The following is an 18,305-nucleotide window of genomic DNA, read 5'->3' as shown; positions in this document are numbered from 1 at the left end:
TTTTTTTTAAGTGAAACACTGATTTTTTTTTACTCCATTATGTAAAAACTCTTGAAAATATTTAACAGAAGATTTATACAAAAATGCTCATCATGGGGCACCCAGGTGGCTCAGTCGGTTAAGTGTCTGACTCGAGTTCAGCTCAGGCCTTGATCTCAGGGTTGTGAGTTCAAGCCTTGCATTGGGCTCTATGCCTACTTTAAAAAACAAAACAAACAAACAAAAAAACAACAACAACCAAAAATGCTCAACACAACACTGTTGGAACAGCCAAACACTGGAAGCAACCCAAGTGCCCATCATCAGGAGAATGGATATATAAACTGGTATATTCTCACAATGGGATGTCATTAAAAGGAAAAACAAAGGAAGCCCAGCTATAAAGCATCAGAATCATCCATGGTTCTCAAAGCATGGTTTCTCAAGACCACCAGCATTAGCATCACCTGCAGGTTTGTTAACCACCCCAGCTCTCCTCCCCATACCTACTGGATTAGATACTGAGGCGGGGGTGGGGGGGTGGGGGGGGTGGAGCGGCAAGTCGGTTCTGGAAGGCTTCCAGGTGAGTCTGATTGACTCAGGTTAGAGCATCACTGTTATGGCTGAATGTCAGTAACACGTGGGCAAGACAAGCTGGTCTCAGAAGAACACAATATGTTCATTTAATAGTGAAAAACTGGCTAACTGAAATAACAGTGTTTTTAACCAAAAAACACGGTAAAGCTATAAAGAAAAGCAAGAAATGATTAATACAAGTTACTTTGTGGAGGAAAGAGGATAAAGTATGGGGAAGGGCCACACAGACAGCCTCTGAGAATAACAGTGTCTTACTTCTTCAAGTAGGCAATGGGTACGAGAATCTCCCCACAGCTTTTAAATGATGGGGGAAGACAGTGACTTTACGATGAAGAACAAGACAATCACCACCTTACCAAATTATCAAATTTAATTAACGTCAGGGGAGAAATCTTATTATGCCTCCTGATAGGATGCACTGAGGACACCAGAGCACTTGCGTGGTCTTCCCGCTGCAAATGCGTAACTGGAATCTAATCCTAAGGAAATGTCAGACAGGATCAAACTGAGGGATGTTGTACAAAACACCTAGCGGTACTCCTCAGAAATGTCAAGGTCATGAAGGACAAGGAAAAACTGAGCAGCTGTTTCAGATTAGAGGTGAGAAAAGAGAAATGGAAATTACATGCAATGTAATTTGGATTGGGTTCTAGACCAGAAAAATACTTTATTATAAAGAACATTAGTAGGAAAAGTGATGAAATTTGAGTATCTGTACATTAGGTAATCATGAAATGTCAATTCTACATTCCTGACTTTGATAATTACAGTGTGGCTGTGCCCTGTTTTTAGTAAATACTTGAAGTATTTGGAGGCAAAGGGCATCATATCATCAACTTTTAAAGAGTTCAGAATAAAAACTGTACATGTCTGTATGTGTGTGCATGTGTGCATGGAAAGAGAGAGAATGATAAAGCAAATGTAAAATATTAACACTTAGGAAAGCTGGGTGAACAACATATGGAAAATCTTTGTCCTATTTTTGCAACTTTTCCTAAGTCTGAATTATTGCAAAATAACAACTTCAAATGATTTTTTAACTTGCCATTTGTCCACAGAAATGAGGATTATTGTACCCAGTTTTCAACAGTAGCTTCCTGCTGACAAACCAAAAGCATTCATTGTAACAACTCACTGTAACAAATAACAATTCATAGCAAACCCTCCACATTGGCAGCTCTAAGAAAAACCACCTATTGTCCATCCTTTCTCTCTTCAAGTCAGAACAAGTAAGCCTCAGAGGTAACAAACAACCTGAACGTGGTAATGTACAGTAGAAAGTATCCTTGGAATTGCAGTTTAGGAAGTTGTGTGACATTACACAAATTATCAAATCCCTCTGGGCCAGTTTCATCATCTGAAAAATGAAGGCATTCTGTCAGATTATCTTTATGGTCTATTCTAATTCTTACATTGCAAGAATCCATACATGAATTTTGTAATAAAAATACTGCTTGCTTTAGAATTTAAAAACCAAAATACAGATACTACTAAAATCAAATCTAGAAGTTCAGGTATAAGAACAGCCTGGACATTATGTTTTCATTAACTACCCTAATTCTATCCTCCATACTAGATCCCAAAATGTAGGACCTTGAGCCAGGATGATATTTGACCACTCACTTATTTCTTATAGTCTGGAAAATAAAAATTTTCTGTGCTGTTGAATTTCTGTAATTTAACCAGCTTCACCATGAAGCATGACCAAACACCTCACGATCATCAGACTGCTGGGCACATGAACATGACAATCCCCAAATCTGTGGCAGGCAAATAACACCTATCGTATCTTTTAAATGTAATACGAACCATGAAATAATTTAAGTGGATTTTTATCTACCACTCTAGAGAAAATTTACTGGCACACTAAACACAATATCCACATAGGTATAATTAACTGTTACTCAGCTGGCTTTAAGAAATAAAACTAGGACCGTAACTTACTTGTTGTGCCTGAATTGCTAATGCTCTTTTTGTTCTGTTTTGGGTTTTTCTGGTTTCGATATCATTATTAAAACTGAACACTGACATTGCACTTACTTAAGTAATAAAAAAATACAACACATAGAGCAAATGGCATGTCGTAATGCCTACTCACCTGAGAGCTCTTCCCACATCTGGCATCTCCTGAAACGATCACAATTTGATTCTGAAGCAGATTCTCCATAAAGGAGTATTTCTCTTTCCATATCGGAAGATCTTCCCTCTCTTTTAGAAGTTTGTAATAACGCGATGAATATGGCAATCCATCAAAAGGGTTAAGTTCCAAATCCTCACAAGCCAAAACCCCCTCCTCATCCCCATCACTGGAATCCAGGGATTCGGGGAAGTAGCGTTTCTCAGAGGCAGAGCCTGGGCATCCCAGTCCCTGCTCTTCCATCCTGTCCAAGAGGGAGCTTAAGTAGCTGGCATCCTACGGTCAAGCTGTTCCGACAATAAGCCACTGCAAACAGCGCTGAGAGTCTACGGATACAAACTTGGGCGCCTCAATCGCCAAGACTTCAGCTCAAAGTCTTAGCAAGTTAATTCCTCGGATCCGCATCCGGTCTTCTTTGCCGTGCGGCCTCCGCTACCAGCTCACGTAAGCGCTCTTCTGCACGTTAAATGACTGTCCATACACCACCCTACAAACACACCAACAAAAGAAGGAAAATCAGGTACACATACGAGATGCTCAAAAGAAAAAGCACAGGCCTTCAAAACAAAAGCGTTAACTGGCTTTCTTCCGCGAGCTGGTTCCTGCCTGTCATTTCTGCTGCCTCTTCGAAAGGCTAGGAGTAATTCAGGCTAGCTCTTCAAGTTTGGTGAGCTGCAATTTTCTCCTGGCCAGCTTGGGGACAGTTCCACACTGGACCTGGTGCTCTCGGCCTGACCTCTGGCACCGGTGCCGACAGCGAGCCGGGGTGTGGTGGTTGTGAGGCTCTATCACGTGGTCTCTCACCCCACTACAAAACAGATGCTGGATCCTGTAACGGGGAAAACTGTTGAGGGCCAGGGAGTCTTCCCTAACCTGGTTACCAGACAGTCTATTTTGTTTTAATTAAGAAATCCTCTAGCTTAAAGGAGAGTGTTTTTAAAAACTTCATTTAGATTTGCTTATGCCAGTCTACAATGACAGGTGAGGGAAGTGGCTTTATTTTTTTTCCCCTCGGAGGCTATAGCTCGCTTTTATTAATAAGGTCTTTCGTTTGTTTAATCAAACCAGAAGCCTCAAGCACATTTCTTGAGATTCCAGGGTCTTGATCCCAAAATATCTAATTCAAGCAACAACAGAAGAAAACATTTATTTATTTTTAAAGATTTCATTTATCTATTTATTTGAGAGAGAGCAAGTTGGGGGGAAGGGGGCAGAGGAGAGGGAGAAGCAGACTCCCTGCTGAGCAGGGAGCCCAACATGAGGCTCAATCCCAGGACCCCGGGATCATGACCTGAGTCGAAGGCAGATGCTTAACCGACTGAGCCACCCAGGCGCCCAGAAAATATTTATTTTAAATGAAGAAGAGAAATTACCCAAGCAAGGGCAAATTTACACCAGTAACTTATTCCCTACAAGTCAGGTAAGTGATCTTTCAATCCTGATTTTTTAAAATCCAATCAATATTGCTGGGAATAAGCCCCTTTTCACATTAACCAGGTGAAAACTAAAAACACAGAGAAACTCAAGTAAAAAAGAACAAAGCGTAATCTGTAACTCATGATATTGTCAAATTACTCTTTTTACAGCACCTCATTTATTTAACTATTGCTTTAGATGGTTAGTGGGCTCACAGGGCTAGCTCCTCATCCTACGTAATAAAAAAAAGGCTCTTCACTGTTCAAGTCAGGCTCCGGGGAAACACACACTCAAGAAACACCTGTTGAGTGCCTCCTCAGGGCTTCAGTTAATAACACATGTTAAGGATACTTTGAGGTCAGGACCAAGACTTTACAAACTCACACACAAATAGGCCAAAAGAGGGAGAAATTAATAACCAGAGGGACGGGAGAAAGGATGTTTAAGCCCCTCAAAGGTAGGGTTCTTCAAAATTCATTCTGAAAGTTGTTTCAAAATTAGAATGGTGTAATAACACAAATGTAGTATGGATTAACGTCACAGCTCTTTGCTGCTCCCATGGGTGAGACCAGATCCACAGAACAGCTCCAAGAAACACACGGGCTTGAGATCACAGGACAAGATGACTTTAAGAAGTCATCTAAGAATCAGAAAATTCCACTGCTTAAGAGAAGTTAACATTTGGTTTTATATTCAATTTTTCCTTTATTCTGATCAGAATCCCTTCTAGAGGTTCTCATTCTACATGTAAATTAAATTGCTGTTATTATGATTAATGATTGCCATAGGTCTATTTCTGAACTGTTTTACCTAAAAAAACACAGCTATTATTTTTACCAAATAAACACCCTTGAAATGTTTTTCTTAGTTTTATAATACTCCGTAAAGGTGCAATAATCTTTTAAAGTAAAATCTTATTTATAAAGTATCGACCACTTTGAACCATCAGGAAAGAGTCGAGTTTTCCAAACAGTCCTCTTTCTAGAGATGGAAGCGTCACCTGGCCCCTTCACCACACACACGTACGCTGTACGGCTCCATCACCAACTTCTCTGTTAGGCTGGATTAAAGACGGCCGCACATGCTCTGTCACTGCTCCCCTGGAGAGGTGGAGTCTACTTCCTCTTCCCTTTGTCGCTGGCCCTGTGAGTCACTGTGATCCAAAGAATGCAGTGAAGTGACGCTGAACCACTTCCAAGGCATTCACATGCCTGAAACACTCCCTCTTGGAGCCAGCTGTCATTCGGTGAGACACCCAGGCCACATGGCGAGGCCACTGGGCAGAGACCAAAGCTGGGCTTCCTCTGGCAGAAAGCACAGACATGCCACGTGGGTTAAGCCACAGAAGATGGTTCCAGCCAGGTCAAGTCTCCAGATGACCACAGGCCCAGCCAACACAACACCCAGCAAAAGCAGCACCCACGGCCACCCAGTCAACCCAAAAAACCGTGAGAGGGAACACACGGCCACCGCTTCTGGAAGCTACTACATTCCAGGGCGTTGGTCTTGGCAGCAACAGATAACCAGACCTCTCCGCCTACTAAAACAATCTAAGTTTCTCTTCATGACTCAGGGTCACCATTACATCAGTTCCTAAACAGAATGATGTCCTCAGACTTCCCTGAAGTGTTCAGGGATCAAAGGCCAGACTGGTCTGGAACCCCGCTTTTCCTCAGGGATTCGACACCCACGTCACACTGTGGTCCGTGTGCTTACCTAGTGCGGCCGTCCTCTGCTTTTCTGACCTGCTCTCCTACTCAGCATGTTAGAAACCAGTTAGGCTTGTTGGACAGATACAATACTTGTAAAGGTTGAGGCCTCAAAGGGCTCTATATTGAATCCAGTGCGTCTGAGGGGCAGCACTATGAAGTTCGCGATGATCTATTTTCACTACTCAGAGGGACTTTCTGTTGCTCGACGGTTTGAGTCCCAGATTTAGAGGGGGCAGTGGCGGAGTTTTCACGATAGACAACACCTCTCCACATTTATTCTGCTACTGGCGTGACCCATGTCAGTATTTTCTTAGAGGTAATTAAATACATACAAGAGATCCATGTTTTGGCCTTTGGCAAATTTAGTAGTACCAGTAAGGGAAAACAAATATGGTAGGTGACATGCCACTCAAAATAAAATTTAATAAGAACTGTTGTGTTAGGAGTATCAGCTACATTCCACTATAAGAATCTGAAAGGTTGGTATTTGCTCCTTTTCAAAGCTTTCTTCTATATAAATTGTAGACTGCATAATTTGTCAAGGACTGCCCTTTGAAGTGAGTCTATTACAACTTTTAAACGAGCATTTATGAAAAATAATACAGATCTAATGTAACATGAAACTACTACAACAAGAAAGAATCAGAAGTTGATGTAAGATGAGCTATGTCTTAGTCATTGCGATCCTTGGTTCTGGTGCAGTTAATTCTAGAAACACTGTTCACAGAAAAGGTAAAGTTTGCAAGGGATTAAGTAAGACAAGATTGTGAAATTTGTCCTGAGAAACTCTGGATTAGGTTTCGCTGTTCGCTGTTCCTCTTCTGCATTTTTCTCCATGTTCAATTTACCAACAATACATTCTTCACACCTATCAAGTTCTCAGACGTACAATGTGAGGACTTTGCGGAGATCCGATAGGGCCTGTGTGGCCTCCTGCGGTCTCCCAGCTTTGATGCCTCCCATATGAGGACTCCCACTTATGTGTGCTGTCAGTCCTCACCCTAAACTTCAGGCTCATGTGTTCTACTACCGACTCATCACGTCCAACTTGGATATATAACAGGCATTTCAAACCTAGAATGCCCTAAACTGAGCTCCTGATATTTACCCCAAAGCCACAAACCTGGTCCTCCCAAGTCAATGACTTCCTTTCAATTGCTCAGACCAAAAAATTTGAAATTATTCTTGATTTCTCTTGATCTCAAATTCCACATCTGATCCTTCAATGGATGTACTAGGCAGAATAACAGCCTACAGAGATGTGCATGTCCTCATCCCCAGAACCCGGGAATGAGTACTCTGAAGGCCAAAAGGGACTGAGGACGTCACCAAGTTAAAGCCCTCCAGCTAGGGAGACTATTCTGGTGAGTCCATCTAATCTCGAGAGCCCTGAAATCAGACAACCTTTCCCAGTTATAGTCAGAGGGCTGCAGTGTTGTTGGCTTTGAAGATGGAGGGAGGGCCATGAGCCAAGGAATGATGTGGGTGGCCTCTAAAAGCTGAAAAGACAAGGAAATGGGTTCTCTCCTAGAGTCTCCAGAAAGAAACACAGCCCTGCCGACCCCTTGATCTTAACCCAGTGAGAACCTTGATGGACTTCTACCCTACAAAACTGTAAGAGAATAAATAACCACTCGCTTTGCAGTGATTTGTTACAGGAGCAACAGAAAACAACCTGATCATGTCAGTTCTACTTTCAAAATACGTGGAGCACCACTGGGAGCAGCTGTTCCCCGAGATCACCGTGGCAGCCTCCTGACTGGCCTCCTGGTTTCACTCTTAGCCCTTCTCAACCCAGTTGCAGTGACCCTGTTAAAGTCAGCTCATGTTTCCTCTGCTCACAAGTCTCTACTGGCTTCCCATCTCATCTTACTCCAAGGAAAACCCCAAACACTTAACAGGATCAACAAGCTTGGAGGCTCTGGACTGGGCAACGGCTCTGGCCTCATTGCCAACCACTCCCTCGCTCCTCACACTTCTAGCCACGTGGCCCCCTGATGTTGCACAGACACTCTGGCACAGGCTGGCCTCGGGACTTCGAGCCTGCTCCTCTGTCTGAAATGTCCTTGCCTCAGGTGTCCCAACGGCTAGCTCCCTCTCCTCGTAACGGTTTTTATCAAATGTCAGCACGGTGAGGGCTTACTGGCCACCCTGTCTACACTTTGACCCACATGCCCCACAACCCAGACCCGCTTCCTACCCTCTTTTCCTGCTTTGGTCTTTCCCCTTGACGCTCACCACAGGCCAACAAAGTATATATTTTACCTCTTGATCTTGCTTCTGGTTGGTGTCCTCCACCAGAAGGCGAGCACCATGAGGCAGGGATTTGTGTCCCTTCTGCTCACTGCTGTCTACCACAGAGCCTCGCACCATACTAAGCATTCAGTAAGTATTTGTTGAGTGAATGATGTTGGCACTTCAGAGATGGTTTTACTCAACTTTTCCAAGTTTGCCTAACATTGCGTCAGTGACGACGTCCTTTCAAACTCCTCAGGGTTCAGTTCCTCCCCTTCCCCTAGTCCTTCACTTCATGCCGAGATGCCGGTGACGGCCTACTGTCACTACGCTTCGGGACTTCTGTGACTTTGTGTCCCCTTTCATTAACGATAGGACAGACTCCTGCTATTCCTAAAGGCTCTGGCCTGAACCGGGGGAATTCCCAGATTCCAAAACTGAAATATTTGTATAGGTTCTTGGTTTGTCCTTGAATCAGACACCCAAACCACAGTTCACGCTTTTTTCAATATTAAAGCTGTTTTCTTCTTTCAGAAGAGTCATGGTGCAGAAACCACCAGGGCCGCACTGAGATCTGTCGGAGGCGCGGACCACGCTTGCCCCAGGCCTCCGACCTTCCATAACCGATATGGACAAAGCAACGTCCTTACGTACCAGGCAACTGCCCAACTATCTGTACTACCTATTATCCTTGCCCTGTGTTTTTGGTCTCTCTGCTTAGACTGTTACTGGAGCGATACCCTCTTTGGTAATTGCCACGGTCTGAGCCCGAATATTGTGGGTGCTTAATTAGCAATTAGAGGCTGAGGAGCTAATGACTGAATCACTTTCTGTTCTTTAGGGATTTTCCACTTTTAAGACTAACATCTGTCTGCTTTATGATAGATATTATTCATGATCTAATAGGTTTTCTCTATCCTCAGGTTTTCTCATCTTCCATGCCTACACTTCTGGTCTTCCATTTACTTACTCAGCCAGGACCTGAGCGCCCACTAAGTGTCCACCTTGCGAACAGGCCTGTGTCACAAAGAGAACAGCCAGGTCTGGGTCCTGTCCTCACGGAGCTTACTATCCAGCGAGGCAGAGCAGGGGTGGGGACGGAGATCGTCTGCGACATGCGGACTTACTCTCATGGTCAAGAAACTAGAAGGAAGATGTGATGTGTGGCTGGTACATAAAAGGAGAGAGAGAGGTTTTGGCACAGATGAGCTCACGGAGCAGACAGGGCCAGATCACCAAAGGTGTGCTAAAGAAACGGTTTTATTTTAAATGCCATGGGTCTAACTTACCCAGTCATTTCTCGATCAAAATTCTGTTTTACTCTTTTGCTTCTTTTTACAATTCTCCTCTTAGATTTGATATGTTGTAGTACTTTTTTTTTTTTTTTTTAAAGATTCTATTTATTTATTTGACAGAGAAAGACAGCGAGAGAGGGAACACAAGCAGGGGGAGTGGGAGAGGGAGAAGCAGGCTTCCCGCCGAGCAGGGAGCCCGATGCGGGGCTCGATCCCAGAACCCTGGGATCACGACATGAGCCAAAGGCAGACGCTTAACGACTGAGCCACCCAGGCACCCCTGTTGTAGTACTTTTTAATACTAAGAATTATAATGTTCTTAAAGTCATTAGTGAAACAAGTTCTAGGAGAGCTGGTAACATTTTAAGGCAAATGGCAGGATGAAGCACATAGTGGGGTTATGAGCTGGCTTACTAAGCCCAGCAAAAGATCATTTTCATGTACAAAAATTCTTAAGATTTATAAAAGCTAAATAACATTTCTTCAGCATTTTAAATCATTTTCTGATAGGTCTATGAAAATAGTCTGTTCTATGATCTAATTCAGAGCCAATCCCTTTTCATCTCCACTCTTTAGGGAAAGGGTTCTGGGGGAAAAGGAAACACACACACACATATCTTGCCTTTTAAAAAAATTATTCTTTTTATAGGACTCCCAAATCTGTGTTGACACTATTTGGCCAATGAATTTTTTCTTGAAGAATCAGTGCTAATTTGTATTGAAACTTTATAAATATTTTCGTATCTATTTAAGGTCTCCTTATATTCTGCACAGCAGTAAATTATTTATTATTAAATATTTATATACAGGTTCAAACAGAATCAGTAATCTAAAAAAACAAAACAAAACAAAACAAAACCTAAGGATGAGTCTTCTGTAAATACTAATCTTAAAAAGTTGTACTTTTGTCATTTGTGTCCCCAAACTCAGTTATTCCCTAGTGTTGCAGATTTTTCAATCTCCTAGGAGAAACACTACCCTCCATAAAGTGAAGTCTGATCTCTATTATGATAGTGTACGTCCTGAAAAATAAAAAGTATTAATTCTGGCCATTTATGGGAACAGCTTAGCAAAAGGAGACATCTGTCTACGTGGAGCCTTTGGAACCACACTACAGGACTAATGCAAACACTCGCTACATGTACGCAACACATTTATTCAGATTTTCACTTTGTCCTCTTGCTCTAGGTTCACCACAGACGTCTTAAAGTCAAGATCCATTTCTGAGCCATCTTTACAACTTCTACAAAATAAGATATAGGGTTCTGCACAGACCATGTGATCAATAAATATTTGCTCAACTAATAAACAATATCCCTGTAACCCATAATTATAATGTTTAGAACAGAGAAGGTTAATGAGGCATTACAAGTGAATAATAACTGTCTTCAGGATAAAGGGCTATTATTTTTTAGAGAACAGGATCACTGATCCAACATTCCATGCCAATTCCATTCAAAATGCTTATTTGTGGCAACATAAAGAGCTTGCACTGAATGTAAATCAACTCATTGCTTCCTTCATTGAAGAAGTCTTGCTATTAAAAATGTCAGCTCAAGGCAGCAGTAGGATTAGGGCCACAGTCCACGTTCTGGCACAAGCTCCTTATCGCACTGCCAACCAGTAACAGTCTGTGGACGGGAACTGGTATGCACATCACGCTTCGAGAAGCATGGTTCTCTACTGCTACTAAAGTTGAACTGATAACAATAATGGTAATGATGATAATTCCACCAATTAGCCTTTATAGAGTGTGCTTATTGGGTGCCAGATGCTCTACGTACTTAAACACTTTGTATGGATTATTTCATTTAAACTCTTAAAGACCCCGTGAGGGTTTACTTTATTATTTCCATTTTTCAAATGAGGAGATTTAAGCCTTCGGAGGTTTAGTTAATTTATCCAGCTTCTAATAGCTCATCTGTGGGAGAGCAGGTGCTTGAAGTCAAGCAGCCTGATCTCAGCTTAACCCCAGTTAAGCGTACCGTGTACGCCTAAGCACACTGTGCCATACCACTTCCTGGCTGCATCAAAGAACACGGGCTCACGCTGAAACACCGTGGGCTGAAGGAACCCTTGATGCTATGGGACATGTCAGGCAGGGGTGGTCTGGAAGAAATACCATAAAACAGAACAAGTGTAGCTCTCTTATGAAAAGAAAGACATCTGAGAATTTCTGAAAAACATGGCTGTAATCACCCATGTGGCCTTACAGCCAAATATTTAATAGGTAAACTTTATCTCCCAGGCATGTGATACTCTAACTGAAACAATGGGCTTATCATTACTAGGACTTTTAGAAGGTTACCCCGTAGTTTGCTTTTAATTGGCTCAGAGCTCCCCAAAGCACATCCTATTTGGTTTCTAGTATCTACTTAAAATCTTTCTTGAACAAGATAAAAGTTCAGCATTTATTTAAAAAAAAATCTTATCTCCAGCCTTTTAACAAGTGGACTTTTGATTTTAAGTAAGCAAATTACATCAGTCGGTTTTTTAAAAACACTCAAATTAAAAAAATGATTCACTTTTAACTCAATATCGGTTCATACCAAATACAGCTGGAATAACCAATCTTACACAATTAATTTAAGAATCCTACATTCCACTGGTAATTTAAATTTTTGTAGACTTATATACAGGAAGATCTCCCAAGCTCAATCAATACTTACATATCATGATAACCTATCACTCCTCACATATACATTTGTAAATCAAGGGTTTTATTAGACTTTCGAATGACTAGGCCATTCAGTGCTCTTCAATATTGTTTTGTTCTGTTTTACTGAAGAATATTCTAAAAACTAGTATTTGAGTAAGAGCAAAGTTAAAAAAGTTTGCTAAAATATTACCTTGGCAAATTGCTGAGATCCAGCAGAAGCTGAAAGTCAAAGAAAAGGTTATTGTCAGTCTTCCTAGGAAGATAATATATTTTACCTCCAACATTTATAAAGTGAACTTTCGCCCACTTTTTTGTAAAGACAGCATTTGTATGAGGCATCATCATAACTCCCGAAGCTACGTTTTACTTGAATTATTGCTCCAAATGGAGATGGTGAAAAACCACAAATATCAGGAAATTTTCTTTCTTGTTAAGAAAGTCATGGGTAGTCATTTTGCAGTAACTTTAATAAAACAATAAAAGATTGATAAAGTATGTTGTGTGTTCTATGGCAAGTGGAAGAAAATATAATTTCAGGGAATGCCAATGCACGAGCCCCTCAAGAGCAGGGATTCTGCTTCATTAATCTTTCCAGATTTTGAGCTGACCTTTTTGGCCAGTCCTCCTCAGTCTCCTTGGGTTCTTCCACCACACGCACCTCATGTCAAATAGCTGTGCACCCCACGGTCCTAGCCTTGACTCTCTTCTCATTCCACATAATCTCCCTGGAGAAAACCATTCATATTTTAACTTCAATTTCTGAAAGACTCAGGCTTCTTTCTTTAGTTCCTGACCCACGTCTGACTCCTACTTAAGGGAAATCTCAATTTAGACGACAGGCATTTCAAATGAACTGAACTCATCATGGATGCATTTCTCACACTCCCTAAAAAGAAAAAGACTTCTTTCCTTCTCTTGTGTTCTGGATTTCGATAACAGAACAATTCCCCCATCACCTGGGCGGTCATCCTTGGCTTTTCCCTCTTCTTCGCCCCCTACGACACCAAGACCTGCCACTTGGACCCTCTCAGAGGCCCCTACCCTCTGTTCCCCGCCCTCCCAACCACCACACTTATTTTATCATTTCTTCATGGAATTACTACAAAATCTCCAGCTTGGTTTTTCTGCCTCAAGTTTTGGCTCTCCACCAATCCGTCATTCACAGGCTGCCAGCGACCCCTTTCAAATGGAGAACCGATCACGTCACTGACCCAAATCCTTCTCATTACCTTCAAGATACAAATCTCACTCCTTTGGTTCTTTCTGATTTAATGCGTATCTGCCTCCCAGCTTCACTTCCTTCTATGCTCTTCTATTAAGTTCCCTCTGCTCCAGCCACAATGGACTCCTTCTTAGTGTTGTTCTCTCGTGCCTCTGTGCCTTTGCCCGGGAAGCCCTCACACACAATCCATCTGGTCATTTCCTATTCCCTTATGAAGAGCAACCCCCAAGAAGTACCTGACACATTATGGATGCTCAATATATGTTTGCTGTATGCCTGCAATAACAACCACCTACATTTACTTTACAATATGCAAGATATTTTCACTCCTATCTATAATCACATTTCATTGATTTTGATTTTCACAACTCAACTGTTAGACAATCATTGCAGATCTTGTTATTCCCAGTTACCAATGAGGAATAGCTCCTGACTTTCCAAAGTGGCACAGCTAGAACTTAATGTGATCATCCCTGACTAAAAGCCTGTCCTCTATCATTATCCTATTTAAATTATCGGGGATACACTGAAAACCCACTATGAGCTAAAAGGAGTACTGGACTTAGTTCCTAAAATATTTAATCTAATCAGAGGCACAGACCCATGCACATAAAGTAGGAGAAAACTCTACAAAAAAGTAGAGTACAGGGCTAGGTGCCAAACTGGGTAGTGGCCCCAGTAGGAGAGAGAGGTGCATTTTGTGGGCATTAACCTAATCCTGGAAGACTTTCCAGATGCAGGGGCAGCAGCACGGTCCTGCAGCCCAATTATACTAAGAATGAGTAAAACGCTGAAAGAGCATTCCTGGAGTCCAACAATTTTGAGCGCAGACCATCACAGATCTGGAGGACAAAGAGGAAACGAGGCAAAAATGGAAATTCGTTTTCTACCTTGACTCAACTCCTTGTAAGTTTCAGAAAGTAGCGGAGAAAAAGAGAAAAAAGTACCCTCACTCTCGCAAAACAAAAAGCAAACAAAAATCCAGGAAACAAAAACAAAAACTTGGGCGCCTGGGTGGCTCAGTTGGTTAAGCGACTGCCTTCGGCTCAGGTCATGATCCTGGAGTCCCTGGATCGAGTCCCGCATCGGGCTCCCTGCTCGGCAGGGAGTCTGCTTCTCCCTCTGACCCTCCCCCCTCTCATGTGCTTGCTCTCTCTCATTCTCTCTCTCTCAAATAAATAAATAAAAAATCTTTAAAAAAAAAAAAACAAAAAAAACAAAAACTTCCTCTGACTTCCATAAACACCCTATCCGTAGGACAGTAAGGCTAGGAAACAACACAGTCATTTGCTTGTCTTTCCTTTTTTTTTAAAAAATCATCCTACTTGCATTAAATAACGTTAACTTTCTACCACAATTATTTTTATTCTGAATTCTGATGTGGCTAAGAGATTTAAGTAAGAAAAAGAAAGGCTATGTCTGTCCCTCCATTGCTACCTTATTCCCTGGTGATAGTGCTTTGGTTTGCTACTTTAGTTAAGCACCAGCAAAGTAAATAATGTAATTATTCTATCTAATTTGATGAGCTTGGAGATTTTTTTAAAAATCAGGACTTTATTGTTTTTTACCTGACCATCAGTGACATCCTGAACATGCCAATGAAAAGAAGAAAAAAAAAAACCACACACACACACGGTAGGAAATCCCCAAAAGGAGCAACCAATACGTTTGCCATTCATCTCAACCCCTATCCCATTAGCAACTTTCTGACCTCAGGATAGCTCCTCCAGTAAGAAAGCATATCCCTTTGGGGCGCCTGGGTGGCTCAGTTGGTTAAGCGACTGCCTTCATTCAGCTCAGGTCATGATCCTGGAGTCCTGGGATCAAGTCCCACATTGGGCTCCCGGCTCAGCGGGGAGCCTGCTTCTCCCTCTGACCCTCTCCGCTCTCATGCTGTTTCTCTCTCTCTCTCAAATAAAAATAAATAAAATCTTAAAAAAAAAAAAAAAGAAAGCATATCCCTTTATCTAAAGCACTTTCTCTAACGCTCTTCTCACTCAACAGACACGTGCAAGTACCCTGTACCAGCTGCTGGAGGGAGAAAGAGAAACTGAATGTTGTCCTTAAACATTTTAGTACCTTTCCCTTCCCCACTTCCACCCCTCAACCAGTCATTTCTTCCATAAACTCACTATCCCGGAAAATCAAATGTTGCTTTTCACAGTTGCCAGTTACCTATTACCTGAAATATTTCAATGCAAGACTTCCTCAATGTCAAGTTCACGGCTACTGATAAAATCATTCTTCTACACTGCTAAGTTTAAAGTACCAACATATACCTCCACTTTTCCAACTTTAAAATATGCATGCAACAACCAAATTCTTGAGTCCTTGTTATTTCAGTGTGGTGATCGACAATATTGTTTTGTTGTTCTTTTTAAATACAAATGCTGAATCCTTTACTGTTTGAGAAAATAAAACCCTACCTCTTTTATGTGTTAATAAAGACCAGGTTTTTATCACTAACCTGTCACTTTATAGTACTACTAATGCACCACTATGTTTCTCGGATGAAAAGACAAATTCACGATTTTGCTGATACGAAAACTAGAGTTTGAAAACACTGTTCTATAGAAGTGCTGTTGATCTTAGATGCTGTTTGTCTAAAAATGCATCCCCTGTCTCTAAGTTTCAGGAACAGGTAATTAAGGTGCCATGAAGTGTTTACTTCCCAACCTGAATTTATTACTTCAATATTTTAGCTTATGAATTACGGGTTCAGGATATATCACACTGCTTGTCAATATCCACACATAAACCTTCTTGCTTTGACAATTAATCTGAAAAAGGCTCTAGACAGGCTGAGAGGGGAAGCCCAGTTTAGTGGAACATAATAAATGTCCGTTTCCAACAGAGAATATATGCTTCTCAAGTTCAATTAACCTCTGAACGATTCTCTAAGAGGAAAGTAATTTTCCTCAGTGTCCTTGTCATCTATGAGTGGAAATCTCTCTAGTGGCAAAGAATGAGTAATCGCTTACATGACCCAAAAAGGGCTCTTCTCTTCATTTCCCTCAAGTGCTGTCTAGAGCAGCGGGAGGAACAGACAGAGGGGCCATAATCTCCAGACATGAGCACTAAATCAATCATGCAGTGTCCACCCGCCTGCTCTTTCCTTCTCGCTCCTCCATTTTTCTTTCCTCCTTAAGGCTCGTTTTTGTTCATCTAGGACTCTCCCGGTGGTTTGCCTTTTTACAACCTACCAGGCACAATCTCTTGTGATCCCCAAAGCTTCCTTAAGGCACAACCGGCACCTGTATTTCAAAAGCCAGTTATTATGATACTATTGTGTGGGATAATGTTACATTCGTTTAACAGCCCCACAAAGTTTTGGTACAAAATATGTGAGCTGACTCCACAGCCCCACCGAAAACGGGGAGGATGGAAATAAACAAAACAAACACACGAAACAACCCCCAGTCCAACCGGAAAGATCCAACCCAGGCCCACTGCCTGAAACGTGATACTCGGGATGACAGTGCAATGTGGGGCAACGGAATTCTGCTGGCTTCCAGGATTCAGCAGACACACTTGGCCCACTGCCGCCGCCCACAGAAGAGGCTCGCATTTGTTTTATGCTTCCCATAAATGCGGCAGGAGTGACCACCCTGCCCGGGCCTGGCCGACGCCCCGGCTGCCGAGGGATCGTCCTGCCGGGAGGGCTGGGGCGCAAAGGGTCGCTCCTGCCGCTGACACGCGGACCCGGGAGGTAGTGGCGGGCAGGCGGCCTCCGCCCCGGCCGTTTCGGGAGTCGGGGCGGGGTCGTCCGGGGCCAACGGGCGGACAGCGGGGCCCCCCGAGGCGGCGGGGGCGCGCCGAGCCCGGGCGGCCGCAACAGGTGCGCCGCGGCCGCCCACCCGCCCCTCCCGCCGCCCGGCCGGCCTTTACCTGCAGTGGCGGCTCCCGAGCCCGGGGAAGGAGGCCCGGCCCCGGCCGCCCTTCCCCGCCGGGCAGGCCGAGCTCGCCGGACGCACGGACTGACGGACCGCCGGACGCCTCGGGATGGCGACGGGGGGGGCCCGCAGGCCCCCGCCCCGAAGGCCCGGGCACAGGCCCCGCCGGGGGGCTCGAGGGCTGCCGGGGAGGGCGCGACCGCCCAACCGGGCCTCAGGGGCAGAGTCTTCAGCGGACGAGCGGGCCGCCACCCTCGCTCGGTGCCCCCGGCGACGCGCGGGCCCTCACGCTCGCCCGCGTTTCTTCGCGGCTTTTGGTCCCTCCCTCTCGCCGTCTTTCTGGCCCCTCCTCCCCGCCCTCCGGGTTGTCAAGGCAACCCGAGCGACGCCTGCCGCGGACAAGAGGCGTTAGGCGCGGCGGCGGCGGCGCCGCGGGCTCGGCCCTTGGGGGCCCGGGAGCAGCTGAGCATGGAGCCCCAGAGTAAGGCGGCCGGGTCGGTCGGGCGGGCGGGCCGGGGCCTCCGGGGAACGAGGGTGGGCGCCCCCTGCGCGGTCGCAGGCTTTAAACGCTTACGACACGGAAACACGGTTCTCCCCCTCGCTCTTTTCTCTCCTGGAGGGAGGAGAGGGGCCCAAACCTGCCGTGTGTGTCCGGTTGGGTCACGAGCGCCAAGGGAGTCCGCTGGGCGCCGGAGGGACGCGAGAGCTCGGGAGTGTGGACGGGAGGAGGCAGCGCCCCCGCTGTGTTCTTTCCTGAAATTACCCCAAGCAAATCCGTGTGTTATTACTATCACTCTCATTGTTGTCATTTAGTTTGGTTCATTCATTGTAAAGAGCCGTCCTGCTTCTAAAACGTCAGCAATTGAACAAGCTACGAGGCTGGGTCTTGCGTTCGGTTGAGCTGCATTTATGAGAGCGAACCCGTCCACCCCCCACTCCATAGTCTGTGACTTAAAGGGGAGAAAAAAGTTGAGCTTTGTTCAAGCGTATTTGATTCATTGCTAAAGGTTGTACGAGCTAGGACACTCCAAAAAAAAAAAAAAAAAAATCATTTTCCTGTTTCCCACATTGTTTGGCAAAACGTGGGCAGTCTGGAGTTAAAGATCAAATACGAGCTCTAACTTAACTGGGTTCCCTGGCTCCCAAACCTCTCTAGGGCT

The 18,305-nt window shown here is 43.9% G+C and overlaps 2 protein-coding genes across 6 annotated transcripts in view; one reads left to right on the top strand and one right to left on the bottom strand.

Annotated features, from left to right (window-relative positions):
• The window catches only part of DHX32 (DEAH-box helicase 32 (putative)), a 51,822-nt gene extending 34,359 nt beyond the window's left edge, over positions 1 to 17,463 (bottom strand). Inside the window, exons 1-3 of one of the 3 annotated variants that reach the window (XM_036113633.2) lie at positions 17,141 to 17,463; positions 12,221 to 12,249; positions 2,675 to 3,200 (exon numbers count right to left, since the gene is read on the bottom strand). In XM_036113633.2, the coding sequence (XP_035969526.1) occupies positions 2,675 to 2,956 (282 nt within the window). In that variant the 5' untranslated portion in view covers positions 2,957 to 3,200; positions 12,221 to 12,249; positions 17,141 to 17,463. Of the gene's footprint in view, positions 1 to 1,830; positions 1,934 to 2,674; positions 3,201 to 12,220; positions 12,250 to 17,140 lie in introns of those variants that run through there. The other 2 variants (XM_036113632.2, XM_078076982.1) reach the window with 2 other exon arrangements.
• Positions 17,464 to 17,514: 51 nt separating this feature from the next.
• The window catches only part of FANK1 (fibronectin type III and ankyrin repeat domains 1), a 99,079-nt gene continuing 98,288 nt past the window's right edge, over positions 17,515 to 18,305 (top strand). For 2 of the 3 annotated variants that reach the window (XR_004924051.2, XM_036113634.2), the window contains exon 1: positions 17,524 to 17,626. Coding sequence is in view for 1 of the 3 variants with exons in the window: in XM_036113634.2 (XP_035969527.1) it covers positions 17,614 to 17,626 (13 nt within the window). In the remaining 2 variants the exon portion in view is untranslated. Of the gene's footprint in view, positions 17,627 to 18,305 lie in introns of all 3 variants that reach the window. The other variant, XM_036113637.2, reaches the window with a different exon arrangement.

The sequence above is a fragment of the Halichoerus grypus genome, chromosome 7 (genome assembly GCF_964656455.1).
Source record: "Halichoerus grypus chromosome 7, mHalGry1.hap1.1, whole genome shotgun sequence".
NCBI lineage: Eukaryota > Metazoa > Chordata > Mammalia > Carnivora > Phocidae > Halichoerus > Halichoerus grypus.
This window is presented reverse-complemented; position numbering and strand designations above follow the sequence as displayed.